At 34.9% G+C, this 16,432-nt stretch overlaps 1 protein-coding gene and 1 long non-coding RNA gene across 4 annotated transcripts in view; one reads left to right on the top strand and one right to left on the bottom strand.

Moving 5' to 3' along the window:
* The window catches only part of LOC149479596 (uncharacterized), a 186,543-nt gene that overhangs the window by 107,087 nt on the left and 63,024 nt on the right, over positions 1–16,432 (top strand). The gene's annotated exons all lie outside the window — the stretch shown is intronic.
* The window catches only part of LOC149479597 (uncharacterized), a 49,868-nt gene that overhangs the window by 27,839 nt on the left and 5,597 nt on the right, over positions 1–16,432 (bottom strand). For all 3 annotated transcript variants that reach the window (XM_089708055.1, XM_089708056.1, XM_089708057.1), the window contains exon 2: positions 7,919–8,094. In XM_089708055.1, the coding sequence (XP_089564181.1) occupies positions 7,919–8,094 (176 nt within the window). The remainder of the gene's footprint in view (positions 1–7,918; positions 8,095–16,432) is intronic.

Here is a 16,432-nt window from a genome sequence, read left to right as displayed (position 1 = left end):
AAGAAATGTAATTCTTGAAATTATTTCGTATTTTTTTTAAATATAATACTACTCCAATGAGCTCCTGTTCCATATTATGTCCGCCATACTTCCACTAAGTTCACCATGATTTTTTATTTCTTTGCACTTTGTTGCTTTTTGCTAAAAATGGAATCATGCGATAAAACCAGTAGAACGTTGATAACATACATTTTTGACTGAATAAAGGTACTTACGAAGGAGTGGGTTCACATTGTGAACAATCAGTGGGTTTATTTTCCTTCTGGATTCCGGATTTCTGAAAAGATTATCTATGCTATAAATGAAAATATCTTACACATTCGTTATGTACTTAAAACAGGGGTACATATCAAACATCGTCTATAATACAATTATCATCAAATTTAAAATAAAACCAACTTACTTCATTAATTTGTTCCAATTGTAAGCATTCTTTTTCCTCCAACCTTTATGTTTCTTCTTCTTATTTTCTTTATTGTCCCCATTTGTCTCATTTTGTCTTATCGTGTTGTCACCCTTTTTTACGATTGCGCGAGCGACACAAGTTCCCCGTGTGACGGCCGTAGCGGGAATGACTCGTGCAGCGATCGGGGTAGGAAGGTACAGGGCGGCTCTCGCTATATTGGCTGGTCGCGCGCTAATTTCAAGTATTTCTTGTTTATTTCAAAACCATCGCATATTTCAAAATTCTAAATCGGTAGACGTATAGGTTGTATATTTTATAGTTAATATCCAAAAAGTCGTAACTTTACGTTTGTTATTTTGAAGATGCCAGAGATTATAAAAAAATAACAATGAGAACTTTGTATTTTTTTTCTATCGAGAAAATATCATGGAATCATGTTTCTAAAACGGTAGACGTATTGTGTTACTATTGAACTTTCTTGTCAAGAATTTTCATCACGACAACTTTAATAATATAAAAATTACGAAGGTTTAAAAAGGGCCGTAAATGTTAGAAAAATTAATTCATCACCTTAATATAGGAAGCCATTGTCACATCCCAATGAACATATTTGATGGTCTTCTAAAGTTTTGTACTTGCCATAATCTTTACAAACAAAAAGGTCATCGAGTAAATTTCCTATACATTTTGGGTCAGTCTCGAATATAAAACCTTCTAGTTCATTCTGATCTACATATATTTCAATCATTGCATTTCCATTTGTTGCAAGTGGAACTGATGTTATAATCTCTTTAATAACTGACCGGTTTAAAACTACTTTAGATCGTGATTCTGACGCACGCAAGTCGCTAAGACGCAATACATTATTGTCTTTCCTATAAAAAGGACATATTATAATGCCGAGTGAGTAAGACAGTAAACAAGAAACGAGGAATTTACTAATCAAACCAAGCTGATGTACCTACCTACTTATTAGTTATTATTTTAGTTTTATTAGGCCAATAAAATATTCATAAAGTGGCGAAAATGAATACAGAATATTCCAGAACATAAAAGAATATTTTGTTATCCTGCTCCTAATTCTTACCAAAAGGAATCAATAATTAGTAGGTTTTAGTTAAATTCATCTTATCTTAACAACAATACTGTCGATGTTGTATGCTTGCTAAGCTGCCACTTTAATCAGGCACAAGTCAGTAATTACACCTTGCTGCCATTTAAAACAGGACACTTATTGATCAGTTGTTTCTATCATATCACCCAATCAAGCGTCATTTGCACGATTATACATATCCACGATTAGATAACGTATTATCTATATTCGCTACCAAACGTCGACTTACCAGCTAATACAAAGTAATGGAATTAAACCATGTTTTGTAGCCACGAGTCGAGAGATTCAATTGGAATCATGCGGGCGGTGCATCAATGTAATTTTTTCTTTAACGTTTTATCACAATACGTACTGCATCAAGGACTTCGAACTTCGTTTAAAAACATTATTTATTATTGTCTCCCATAGAGGAATGCAGTTACGTTAGTTATATTGAGTACTATTAAAGGTGAACATATGCCATATGCTAAAATCATTTAACACAACCTTTCAATCGTCGTCCGCATTGCATTATATCTGTTGGATTTCGCATAAGATACGAAAGCACGGAATCGTGCTAACATTATTTGCATGGTCAGTAAAATGTGATAATTGGTGCGCGTAATCAAGGCGCTAATTGGAGCCGCAGACGGCAACAAAATGCAGTTACGAAACTCATCAATCGCCCGGTTTTCTAGAAAGAAAGCTGATCGAATTCAACCGTTTGTACTGTCTGCGGAATAATGAGATTTTGCCTGATGCACTTTGGTATTAATCAAATTGAAAATTCACTTTAAAACATGCTAGTTATTAAAGACTTGATGACCCAGTCTATATTTTCCAATAAAGTTTTTCTAAACGTGATCAAATTACGTGACTCCATAGCGACAAAGTAAGTACATCGACTTGAGTGAATGCACAATATTTTCTTCCCCATATTTATCGTCGATAGCGAACCGTGCTTTATCGCCGATAGCATATCTTGAATATCAATAAATAAAAGATAAACTTTATAACTTCTTGCATGTGCGTCGTGTTATTCTCGGGTTATAAATATAGCTATAAATTGGGGCATAAGTGCTAACTTCTAAGTGTAAATAAGTCTTGAATAATATACATACTCGATGACGTGACCGGGTCAACAAACTGGGATTTAAGGAATTGTATATAAACTAGCTACCCGTCTTTATTGTTTATAATAAATTATTCTTTTATATTAGATCCGTTGAACGACCTATATTATACATTTCAGTATTGTAGGCGTTATAAGCGCAGACAATTTTTTTCATTTAACCAAATAAGTCGGTAGGTACTCACGAAGATGAAACCTTACACGTTTCATAAACATCTCTATAGTTGTGCTCTAAGATTCATTAAAATTACTACCCTGTTTTCTGCTCAATCATTTTCTTCATCTATACATCTATTTCTAGATGTATTTCTCAAAATATATCGCAAATATCTATTCCACACCACGTCAAATGACCAGAAAGACTGCGGCTACCCTTGGCGCATTACTGACCCTTTACGTAACGCATATCTGCCGGTCTCCACAATCGTGACAACATTCCGCTGCACTGAGGTTATTGCATATTTAATAGGCTAAATAGCGCATGTTTCCTTTACGACTTGATTATTATTGTGCTGTAATTAAAATGTGTTATACTGGATTGTCAAGGTAGAGTAGAAGACTGCATAGTCCAAAATGTGACATGGCCTGCAAAACTTATAGAATCATGGTATAGTGGTAAAATATAGGTGTTGCCTTTACTGATTATTAGCATAAATTGTTTGGCTGCTTTTTCATTACAACAATTACGTATTATCCCTGCTACAATACAATGATTTTAATAAACGACCAGTCTGGTTTTTCTCTTTTCTTAATTAAAATGAGCCATTAAAATATATTTTCGATCTAAACAAGCGTATAATATGTTAAGAAAATGGCACGCCTACATTTAAGCTGTAAAGAGCTGGCCTTGGCGTCTCAAAGACAAAATTATTAACGCAACAGTTGACATAAAATAAGAGCATTTCTCCATTCAGAGACAACTAAGTCAAGGGTTCTTTTGCGGAGGAACGAGGAACGTCGTTTAATTGCCGCTTATGCAAGATAAATACGAGTGTTTTTAATATAGAGCTACGTAATATTTTCTTTATAAAATGTTAAGCAAATGGGACAATTAGGTCTTCTCCACTTATTGAACTAATTCTTCTCTCGCCATGTGAAGCAGACAACAATATAATCGACATTGGTAAAGACCTTCACAACTAAAATGAAACTAACATCCATATATTCTATCTCATCTTATAGTGTCACGTTGAGGCATTTATTATGGAGCATTAAGACTGTTGATTAGATTTTCAGGTGAACCCTGAGAGCTTCATAAATTATCCCGTTTCAATTGGGAATTAACCTGTTTGGCCAAGGTCGGTGATTTTCCTTTAGAAGGTCATTCCTCTTCATTACTTCACTTGAATCGAATGCTTTTCAGTTCAAGTATCGTTCAGTCTCTAAATTATTTGCTACTGTCGCATATTCATCTATAATTATGAAGCTGAAAAATTTGTTTGTTTAAACGCGCTAATCTCAGGAACTACTGAATCAATTTAAAAAATGTTGTCACCGTTGGATATGTAGGTTATTCATGAGTGCTAGGTTATATATGTACCAGGGGCGAAGCCAGGGCACTAGTTCTTGTATCATCTCCTACAAGATTAAGGAGATGTGTGATACTATGTCAAACTAAGCACATGTGATTCGACACTGGACGTGTCAGATTTTACTATAATCGTATTTAATTAATGGACTTAGGCTTACTGATTACATAACACTTCAGTCTAGGCATTAAATCTGCGTTATTATGTAATTTTCATAGTCAATGTATCTTTCTGCTTTTCACACTGCATTAGATATACCTATATCTAGTAAAAAAACTGATATAATTTATTTACCTCGTTAGAAACTACGATCATATGTACCTTATCGATGAGCTCAGAATAGAAACGAAGCGGTTTGGTGGTTCATTTGAGGCTTTTTCCATTTGTTTCACAAATTAATGTTCATCATAAGCAATGATCATGTTCATCAGCAACTTTTTAAGTCCCCTCTATCTTGCACAACGAACACTAAATCTCCCAGACTTATGCATCCAAAAACAATCAAAACATTTCAAAGTTAGAAAGCGTTTGGCGCCTAACAAATCGGGGCAAGCAGCAAAATAACGGTGAAGATTTCATTGCAGCCAGTGTTTTTGTCAATGCGGACACATTATATCTCTATATTCTATAGAATACTAGCTGTCCCGGAAACGTTGTTCTGCCTTACTCTTATCACTAAGGTATATGAAAAATAGATGTTGGCCGATTCTCAGAGTTTGTTTGTTTGAACGCACTAATCTTAGGAACTACTGGTTCGATTTGAAAAATTCTTTCGGTGTTAGATAGCCCATTTATTGAGGAAAGCTATAGCTATATATCATCACCCTAGGGCCAACAGGAGCGGAGCAATGCGGGTAAAACCACAGGGCACAACTAGTAGAGAATATATAGGTCTATAGTTTTCCTCCGCAATACTGCTACGCTACTAATAAATTATCAGCCTTATCGACGATCTGCAGAATTCCATTCCATTCACCTCTGATCTCACTGCAGTCATATTTGAACGTAATGGCCATTAAAACCGAAATGCTTTGTATAACATATAATAAATGTAGAATTCCTTTGATAATTTTAATTATTTTCGGTTCCGGTTTCGCCGTGACCTTGGTCTAGGTCTGTTTTAATGTTATAAATATTTTTGTAGGCTTGAACTATAAGAGGACACTTTCTTGCAGAATTTATCATGTCATCAGTTCATATCTATAAGTAAATTATGTATGTAATTGGAATAACACGAAGAGCATATGCTTTATTCAAAAGATACATGTGTCCCGCTTCAAGGACCAATAGTCAATACTTGGACCAATTTTAAATTTTTCAAATTTACTTCAATACTGAAATAGTTTATTTCGAACAATTAATTTTATATGAGCCATTTTCGAGCGTTCCAAACAAATAAAAACCTCTCAACGATCCCGTTAAACTTCAAGACCGTTCGACGCTATAACTATCGTAAATTGAAAAATGTAATTTACATAAACGCTTCCGTTTACTAAGCATCGTCATCATAAAACCAATGAAGCGTGTAATTTTTGGAATATTCTAGAAGTCACTTATACTAACAGAAATATTTTTAACTAACTTATTAATAAACATACATTTTATAGGTACTTTTCACCTGCTCGTTAGCTAAAAATACTGGCATGACAAAATCCTGACGAATGGAAAGGGAATAACTTCAAATTATGGTTAGCGCACTTTGTAATAATACAAATCAATGTAGATTACGCATTATTTCGATTAGGTATTTGGTGACGATATAAGAAATACCCAGAACACAAGTGATAACTGCGTTAAAAACAACCGACTTCAAACTTGCACTTGCAATATTTACAAATACAGACAAAAATGCTCATAAAATAAAAACTACTGGGCCTATCCGAATAAAATTTTTATGGGACCAATTCGACACCATCCCGCATCGAACAAAAAAAGAATCACGTAAATCGGTTCAGAAACCTCGGAGTAATCGGTGTACATACATAAAAAAAAACATACCGGCCGAATTGATAACCTCCTCCTTTTTTTGAAGTCGGTTAATGATAAACACTAGATCAACCCCACATAATCGTGTATAATCACAACAGTGTGTATTTTTATAATTTTATAACAAGCAACTCATGATTCTATCACATTTAATAGCTTCACTTTCCAATTTTCTAATTTTCACTATCGTACGTAAACGCTATATTATAACTAGAGTAGAGAAAGTTGCACTTTACTGTATACGCAAAGGCCGGTGATATTGTAATACTTGGCACAATGCACATTAATAGATACTATAGCATCTGAGATCTCGAACGAGTTACTTCGTATATTAAAAAAAAAACTAATAACGTCATTGTTGATGATCCAATAAATTTAAGAGCCAAAATCTAAAAATTTAATAAGAATGTAAAAAAAAATGTTTACTGTAAAATTAAAAACAATCTGCAGTTGAAATTGTATACTGCTTTCAATATACTCGAATTTGTAAATTGTCAGGTAAAAACTTGAAAGTGTCTAACAAATTTAGCAAAGCCAAATTGAAAATTTATTCACGATCATACTAAGATTTATAACAGAACGCCTTATTTACCATAATGCATTTTATAATTTTCCCTTCTCACCATAAAAGAGTTGAAAGCCGCAGTTTCCCATACAACAATGATTAGAGCCAATTTAGGTGCTAATGTTTCCGTATAGGCCAAAATTATAGCCCATACGCATAATGCAGTGAAAAAATTTGCCCTCTTTCATCAGTTTTATGTCAGATCTATATCACTATTAATATTATGTATCTTGAAATCATATCAGAAAGTAAAAACTTATCGTTACGTAGGTAAGTGAATAATTAGTAATTACAGCGAACTTATAAATGACACCATCACATGGAAGAGTCTATCAAGAAATTTTGGTAAGCCTGCTCAAGTATGTACATGTATGCTGATATCTCTGCAAAATTGTAATCTTTTACGGACGGACCACCTCAAAAACATAGAAACTTATAAACAGCTATATTTCCCTATTCACCATGTAACTGACAACTCAATGCCCATTTAATTTGAAGGAAATAAACGGCGAATGTGATTAGTTACATATTGTATGCCGGGTTAAAGGACACGAACGTATACCAGGGTCACTATCCTTTAACCTATGCCTGTTAATTTTACTTCATTCACAAAATGGCCTCCTCTATAACACAAGACATTTTGCCTGACATCTCAATACATTCGCACAAACATGTTGAATGTGCTACCCAGCAGAAATCCGCGGCGTTACTCGCATGGTTCCCGGGTAGGAAGTAGCCTATGCGCTTATTCAGACTATATCTATCTCATCAGCTGTTTTTATATGAAAGAAAAAATCATCCGATCATTTTTTTATAACATTTATATGAAGTAGGCATTTGTGTAAAAGATTGCAATATAGCTACAACTTCTGACAACCAAAACATATACAAAGCACACGCCATAAGGCCGGTTACTGAATGGGAGAACAAGAAAATAGATAAGCAGCATTTAAGCATGGTTTGAGAAGTTCTTAAATACTCAATTCAGAAACCGGCCCATAAGCACGTAAAGGTGCTTTTCCACCAATAATGTACGATGATGTGTTGCGAGGAATGTGTTTGTTACTAACCAATCATATCGCTTCATTTAATTTGAAGCGTTTAGCGTTTGAAGCGATACTATTGGTTATTTACAAACACATTCCTCGCTACACATCATCACACATTATTGGTAGAAAAGCACCCTAACTCCCCGTTACTTGCTCACCTGTTGCCGCCTGTCGTCATCCCTCGCGCGCTGCTCCGCCTGCCGCTTCCGTCTGTCCTCGTCGCGCTTCTCGCGCTGCGCCTGCGCGGCGGCCGCGTGCGCGCGCAGCTCGTCCAGCCGCTTGCGCTGCTCGGCTTCGCGCCGCTCGCGCGCCAAACGCGCTCGGTCTAGGGCCTCTGGTGGGAAATTAGCTTTATTGAAATAACGTGGTCAAGTACATATATGCTTATAAGCAGTAGAACAAGAAGTTTGTTTGACAGAGCTAATCTCAGAAAACTAGGAAGTAGTCTTCTAGTACTACAGGTCATCTCGATAGATGTAGGAGAATATTCAAAAAACTTGAATTCGCAGAAAGATAAGATGTAATATAATATGTAAAAATATGACATAATGCCTGATAATATTGAAATGGAGACTAATAAAATTGCTTTCACTTTTCATTGCACGCTCCTCCTTTCCTTGGCAATACATAAAATGCTAATGCAAAATAAATAATACTATGTACTAATTTTTACACAAATAAGTATAGTTTCAAATAAATAAAAATAAAATAAAATAAAAAAATAAAAATAAAAAAGCCTTTTATTTTTAGACAGTGATAAACATAACAAAAATAAATGTAACTTAAAAAATAAAAAGTATTTTAAAGCAAAATATGAATAAAAGTAATAACAATCTAAGTTTGTTCATCTGCTAGAACCCCTCTGCAGGTGAAGGCCTCCTCCAAGGCTGTCCAGTCTTCTCTAGATTTGGCTAATTCCAACCAAGTAGTTTCAAATACAAGGATATTATAAATCAAAACACATGTTGATTCAATCGAAGCCGGTAAAAAGTGAAATATAATGTAATAGAAATCGACTGATGCAGGCCAACACCCAGAAATAAACACACAACACGATGAGTCGAAACTTATAAGTAATAATTTTATGTACCTAATCCGCTGATGTAGCAATTTGAGCATATACGATTCTCACCATGATGTTACATTTCCAATTGAATATTAAACACATACAGATAATATTCAAATTAAGCTATATATTACTTTTTATCTAAATAATTAACTAATTTATGCATTCATGTATATTTGATGATAACCGGTCAAGATGAGTCACCACCAAAATCTAGAATTCCATACACCACATAGTACTCTACCCCTTTTTTGCAGACATAATATCAACTCCATGGTTTTCTATTGACAAACAGACTGAAACAAACATTGGAAAGAAGTAAGAATGCGAGTCGAACATGTTATAAGAAATCATACAAGGCGTTGTTACATAAGCACTGATATATATGCATTACGAATGCAACGTCTCGAGGGTGGTACAAAACGTTGGAAACCACAAAAGTACTCCATGCAAATGGAAAGAAATGTCAATGGTTCGGATACGGGTGCGTTTAGATTGTCGATCGATCATTTTAGACTGCATTTTGCGATACACATATCGTTTAGACTGCGTGTGACTACTGGTAACTGTTTGTGAAAAGTAAAAGGCTTATTAGACCACCCAATTTTTAGGGACCCTAACCCTAACTAAGAGTGGTGTAATAAGACTTAGGGAGTTAGTGTCCCGATTTAGGGCGATCGGGTCTGCCCGATCTGCCTAGCTCCCTAAGCGCCCTGCAGATTGGGTGATGTAATAACGTTTAGGGCGGTTAGGGAGCTCAGTTGCCGCGCGACTGTTGCGTGGAGTGGCTGCTTTTGTATGTAAGGTGTCACCAAACTTCCCTACTACAGGTTTATATAACTTAAAAGGGAAGTTCCAAATGTTTGTGATCACACCGTCATGTTAACAAATAAATAAATTGTTTAAATCAATTGTTTATTTAATTGTTTTAAAACTCAACAAGTGTTCAAATTGTTCTGCACCTACTCTAATTAATTCATTAAAACTCCCGGTTCAAGCACGCTTAGTATTTGCATATTTGAAAGCTTTTCACGTAGCCGCAAATACTCTTTCACCCAGATCTTTCTCTTCTTTTTTTAATATTTGTTATTGCGTCAACGGTTGCCACTGCTACAGCAACTTTTTGAAGTTTCGATACTGACGGCGGCATAATGTAAAATGCAACAATACGTTTATCTCTCTAGACATTCGCGTATAAACTGAGTTAGGGCCCAATTCGCAGAGAAGTGTAATAAGCGCCACACTAACTAGGGAACGCGCCCACCCTAGATGCAGGGCCCTTCATATCGGGTAGTGTAATAAGCCTTTAAAAAAAAAAATAAGTAGCATGTTTGAAATCTACTCTAAAATTGATATCACTGATATCAATGAAAAAAGAAATGTTTATGAATGTGTGTATGCTACTTAATATTAAAGTGACATGCAGGAGAATATACGGAACGATATACATCTGTATTTACTATTCTATGAAATATGATAAAACGAAAATGAATTAAAATTGGAGCAATGAATCAAGAGAAACAACCAATAAATCGGATCGCGTTCACTCAACAGCAAAATTGCAATAAGCACCCGAATTTCATGATACACGAAATATCCATCACAAATTATTATACGTATAAAAATAAACGATACGAGTCCACAATAGTTAATAGTTGCCCAAATCGGACCATTTTACTTTCCTCCGTTCTAACGTCGTAACGGTCCATTTTAAAAATAATTTTTATTACTCGTTACGAATCCAGCTGCATTCGGCGCACGAGTGAAAGTGGTAATAAACTTGAATTATAAATTGAATTTTATTAAATGATACGAAATGGAAATGTATACAAATTGCCACTTTTCGAAATTATCTTTACTCGTGCGAACTGCGAAGTAACTTCTGCGGTGGGTATTTTTTACCGTTTCATTCATTGGCGATAAATAAAGAACAAAACGGCATGAAATTAAAAGTTAAAAGGTATGTAAGGAAAGAAACTTATTAAATTGAGATTATTATCAATAATTTTCCGTTCCTTATTTTATGTAAACGAATTTCAGACTTGCTTCAGAAATGGCAATAAAGTAAAATTAAAAACGTAAAATTCAGTTCCGTTGTTCAATTTGTTTAAAACTTATTATTTAACACGTTCACATTTCTAAATAGTTATTTTCTTTCTCTACCTACGTTTTCTTTTATTATTAATAATAACGATCCAATCTAGACCTAGACAGGAGCTCGTGCCCAATGAAACGATTAAAGCTAATTCAAAGTGAATTCACAATAACATCCTACAAGATTCTAATTTCTAGTCGTTCCATACCCACATACTTACACATACTTTGATCAACAAGGGTCAATAATTTATATAACAACACATAAAGGAAATAGTTTTTAAACCAACTAACTGAAATCGTTCTATTAAAAACCATACTTCACTGTACACAGTTATCTTCAATGGCCAGACACTTCATCAAAAAATTCAAAGTCATGTAGAAACAAACTATCCATATTTACTCGTAACTTCAACTTTCCAATACAAAATATGCCTTAGCGTGTTTAAGACGCATTCAATTTAACTATCTCAGACGTCTGGTCTGACCCATCATAGTAATTTGGCCCTTAACGACTGTATGACCTAGATCCTTCCTACGCTTGAGGTGAACGCTCAGTGGCAATGAATGGGGAAACTATTACCTATTGTAAATGATTCAAAAGAGGTATACTACGTTGGGGACATTAATAAATCATAATGTAATTGGTATGACAAATCTTGGCGTATTTTCAGGGAAGCTTTTTGGAACGAATACGTCAGAAAACAGATTTTTGGGAATATGTATTTGTATTCCTAAAAGAATGTTGAAGAACTAGGTATATACCTACTTATACGCCATTTTTATATGACGTGAGACGGTGAGAAACAAAATAATGTAGACGAATAATTCAGACAGATATGTACAACATTTTTCTTTAAATTAATGTTTCTTAGGGCTGATTTTTCAATCCTTGGTTAAAACTTATTCGTCGAATAATGTATAAAACTACAATTTTAAAAACGTATTCTAATTGCCCGTATTTGACAGTTTAGGTACGTGACATTTTAATATTATCGTGTAATACTTTATTGGACGGATAAGTTTTATCCAAGCATTGAAAAATCGGTCCTTAGTTAAATAAAATCTAGGTTTATCTATCTTTAAAGTAACACATAACTTATTTCAAATTGTCATCATTTACGACGGCTTATTTATAGCTTGGAACCGCACGCAGGACACAGGAACCAAAGCCAATTTATGGTCTCCACGATTTCAATGTTTTTAATATTTTCTTCCAAGCATTTCCGTGTTTAAGCAAAGGCGGTATGAATAATGTTAACGTGTATTGATCACCTACGCACGCAGGGGGAATGAGAAATGTGGATTGTAGAGGTCGTATTGACATGCCAGAGTTATGTTGGAATATTTTTGAGTGCTATGGTAATGTACTCGGATTGCTATGTAGGACTGATATATTGGCCATTTCTTGTATCGTTTGTAAAGCTTATGGTGCAATGGAGGCTATCAGTTATTGGCGGATTTTGCATGAATAAAAAAGTTTAGTGCTTATCTATTCAGGAGGAGTACCTTTTGAAACTTCTCGGATCAGCTGATTACGTCAAATGTTTGATTATTTTTACGAGGATATTAAAAGTAAGAAACAAGATTCTTCTTAGCTTTCAAGATTCTCCACTCATCCCAGAAGAGTTTGTCAAATTGTTTCCATTCCAAACACCCATTACATGAATCTTTCGAACCGATACAATGAATGAAGGAATGTCTCGCTATTCATTGAACGTATAAATACATCTATTGACTACAATCTACAAGGTAAACAAACAATGGGTCACAAAAGTGGTATTTCTTAGCGTATTAATCTTTGGAATCTTACGTTGCGTCTTATAAACTATTTAATTTAAGTTCAAAGTTATTCATGTTGTAAAAGATTTTGTCGCATTTTCGGGATTAGCGTGTAGACCGGGAGATACTGACACAAAATTTCGAGTCATTTGTAACAGGATGGCGGTTCTACAGGGTTCTTAGTACGCAATGACAAAAAGAAAAATGATGGTGTGAACGCTGGTACCGGCGGCTAAGTCACGTGGGCGTTAGTCGAACTCATCGGAAAATAGCGAAAGTCAAACGATTTGTAACAGTATGGCACTTATTTTTCCTGTAAGTTTGAGGATCAACGAATATAAATACAAAATTTCAAAGATCTAGGTGTTGGAAATCTTCACTTATATAAATTAATAATAAATTTATTTTTCAAGTATGACAGCACTTTTTCCCCCTACTAGAAGTATGGCAAATATAATAATGGTCACATTTTATCAAATACTCTCCAAAAAGCCAAATGCAATACTGGTACAAAAAGATAGGCGAAATAAAAAAAATTTGCAGATTTTCGGCGGTATGGCGACCATTTGGAATCGTCCGAAAAGTATGGCATGGCGATTTTCGTAAATGGCTGCACGACGATGGTTACCTGTGCAAAAGTTAGCTTGGTACAAATGGTTGAATAATTGTTTTTTTTAAATCAACACATTCGCGTCGGTATGGCGGGCTGTAAGTCATACCGGAAAAGTATGGCATGACACTACCGCCTACTTCTTTTTTATGGGCTATCGGTAAATTCTAAAATTTTTGTGTTACAAATCGTTTGACTTTCGCTATTTTTCCGACGAGTTCGACTAACGCCCACGCGACTAACCCACCGGTACCAGCGTTCACACCATCATTTTTCTTTTTGTCATTGCGTACTAAGACCCCTGTAGAACCGCCATCCTGTTACAAATGACTCGAAATTTTGTGTCAGTATCTCCCGGTCTAGTGGCAAAAATAAAAATAAGCAATTTATTTTTCTCTTTCCCGAAACTGTTAATATGTAGTTATATCATTATGGAACGATTATTAACATTCTACAATGTTATATCGTTCGAATGCGTTACCAGCATTAAGTAAACAGCATTTAACGTTAATCACCTTTCTCTACGAAAAACTAGGGTAGATAGCATCACGAAAGTATAATTACCTACTACCAACGAAGCCAAATACACAGGTGGAGTTAGTACTAGCGTATTTCGCTTAAGATCCAGGCTGAGGTCTCATCAGACATTTATTGAAACGCCACAGGAATTCAGGTCAAAGCAAGCGAGCGTGCAAAACGCCTGAGGATCGAGGCTTCAAGAGAACATCTGATATTGACGTCAGGTGACACGCGTTTTCTTGCTCTGCTTAAAATTGAAAGCAGTTTATTTGTTGCTACGTACGTAATAGAGTATGTATGTAACTACCTACTACACGGTATTCTGTATCAGATTCAAAGTACCAAGGTTTTTAAGTTATAAAGACGTTGAGTAATTTTGATTGATTTTATACGACATTCCTAATACTTTACAGCACTTACTTCTGACGCCTCTACAGTCATTTAAAAAATATTAATTATTGTATACGAAATGAACGTAGAAAATCACATAGATTTATAATTGATTCTTATTGTTTTTATGCATCGCGCGTATAGCATACAAAATATAAATCAAACAACCATTCCCCACAGCGTATCGCAAACTGGATGACTGGCGATCTTGTGGGATGCTGCAAGCTGTCGTTGAACCGGACAAAAAGTGCACCTGGTCGAAATGGCTAGACTCGCCGTCGTCTGGTGAAGTTTATAATTTTGCACTGCGTTTTTAAAGTTTAACACATTGTAATACTACTTTCTATTGCAGCTTCGTGCCTTGCGTTTAAACTGAATTCTTAAAGGAGGAGGATATTTGTCTGCGTTATTTTTTGAAGTTTGATGTATTGTATTACAGTATGTACTCAAAGTAATTCGTTTCTAAAAATGATATCTAATTTTCGAGTAGGCACGTAAAATATTCTATCTACTTTATTTTATTTTTCAATAGAAATCGATAGCTATTCCAGTTATTATTATCTATCAGCTGTTATAATATTGCTGTTAAGATATGAGATTGTAAATTTTTTAAAGCTCGCTAGTATGAAGTAGGTAGTAGGTACCTAACCTAGTAGAAAACGTTACAGAAATAAGCTTCGTAAACTAATCTAACTACTATTAAACAGAAAAAAAACTCGGACATGAAGAATAAAAGGCAGATAAACATAATAAAGCCCCACCTAAACACGGACGGTTGTTTTTAAAAAACAATTTCCATGTATAAAACAGTTTATCGCTATCAAAATAAGACGCAAAACTCGAGATAAGACGCCAAGTCCATAGATATACCAATAACAAGTGATATGCTTTCACAGATATATTAATTTAAAGGCTATTTAAATGATAGACTCATTTATCGATTACTTTATTGAAAAAAGAAGATCACTATGGAGTTTCTTGCCGGATCTTCTCCATAGTTACTGAATCGGTGATAAATGTTAAAAATATGTTATGACGATTCAAACGTGTTTCTAGAAGAAGTCTAATTGAGTTTGAGTTTGAATGACAATGAGATGCATATGCACCAACTAAATATACAGTTAAGGTGTGAAATAATTATTTTTTGCTTAAGATAATTTATAATTACTCAGAGCGTGAATTGGCTGTATTAAATTTCATCGTAATCGGTCCACCATATGGCCGTGAAAGCTTTACAGATACAGGGTTACTATCGGAATATCGATGTGATTTTATATCTATTGTTCAATAACGTTTTGTAAAAATACAAAAAGAGCGTGTGTGCCGAGCACACGTGTCAGAAATGAAACTTCTTTGACAAGGTTCAAAGATACCAAAATCGTCGCCTTACTCCATGACGTGACGGTATTGCCATGATGCGACCTTGAAATTTTACCCCCAATGCGCCTAAAGAAGTTCCACTTCAAAAATATCATCTTATTATTAGATACTGTATGATCAATACGAGTCGTATCGAATATTTGATTAAATCTAGTTAAAACTGACCCAGGTTCTGGTGCCCAAGAATGATTGAGGACAACGAGATAATACTTATTACAAGTAGAGCATTCATAGAGCTCGTAAAAGTCTACGTGCTGGATAAATTCAAATGAGATAAATTAATATTTTACTTGAAAGTAGAGGGCAGTAGGAATTAATTTAGATTTTCGAAATTACATAAGTACTAGTTATTAGATACATCCTGAATCAGTTATTTGAAATTGCGTTAATCTGCCATATTTTAATGTTTTATTATTATGGATCAGTTTAATGAAAAAACTTTACCTACATAACTTGAAGATCGAAATGAACATGCATATACCGACGACCGACTGCATCACAGCTGCAGCTAAGCCCTACTTTACGATACAAAATATTGTTCATTTCTCTCGTCCCAATAAGGACAATCAGACTGCCCTACAAACAATTTTAAATTCTTGCAAGGCTCGACGATAACTGTAAAACAATTCAAGGCAAGCCGGTCGTCGATGTGGATTCAAGTAATTTATTTTAGAGTCTGACGCAATTTCATATAAGATAATCCGTGGGTTCACATCAATATGCAGAGCCTAGCGTTTCCCCATCCGACCAAGTTTCCGAGACACCTAATTGACACCCACACAGACCGTCACCTCTATCTCCACGTAATAAGGATCAAATTATACAAAAACC

This window comes from Colias philodice, chromosome 20 (genome assembly GCF_061535455.1).
Source record: "Colias philodice isolate Cphi_HAF_F1 chromosome 20, ilColPhil1 Martin Lab GWU primary, whole genome shotgun sequence".
Classification (NCBI taxonomy): Eukaryota; Metazoa; Arthropoda; class Insecta; order Lepidoptera; family Pieridae; genus Colias; species Colias philodice.
The sequence above is the reverse complement of the archived record's forward strand: the minus strand, read 5'-3'. Positions and strand labels throughout refer to the sequence as shown.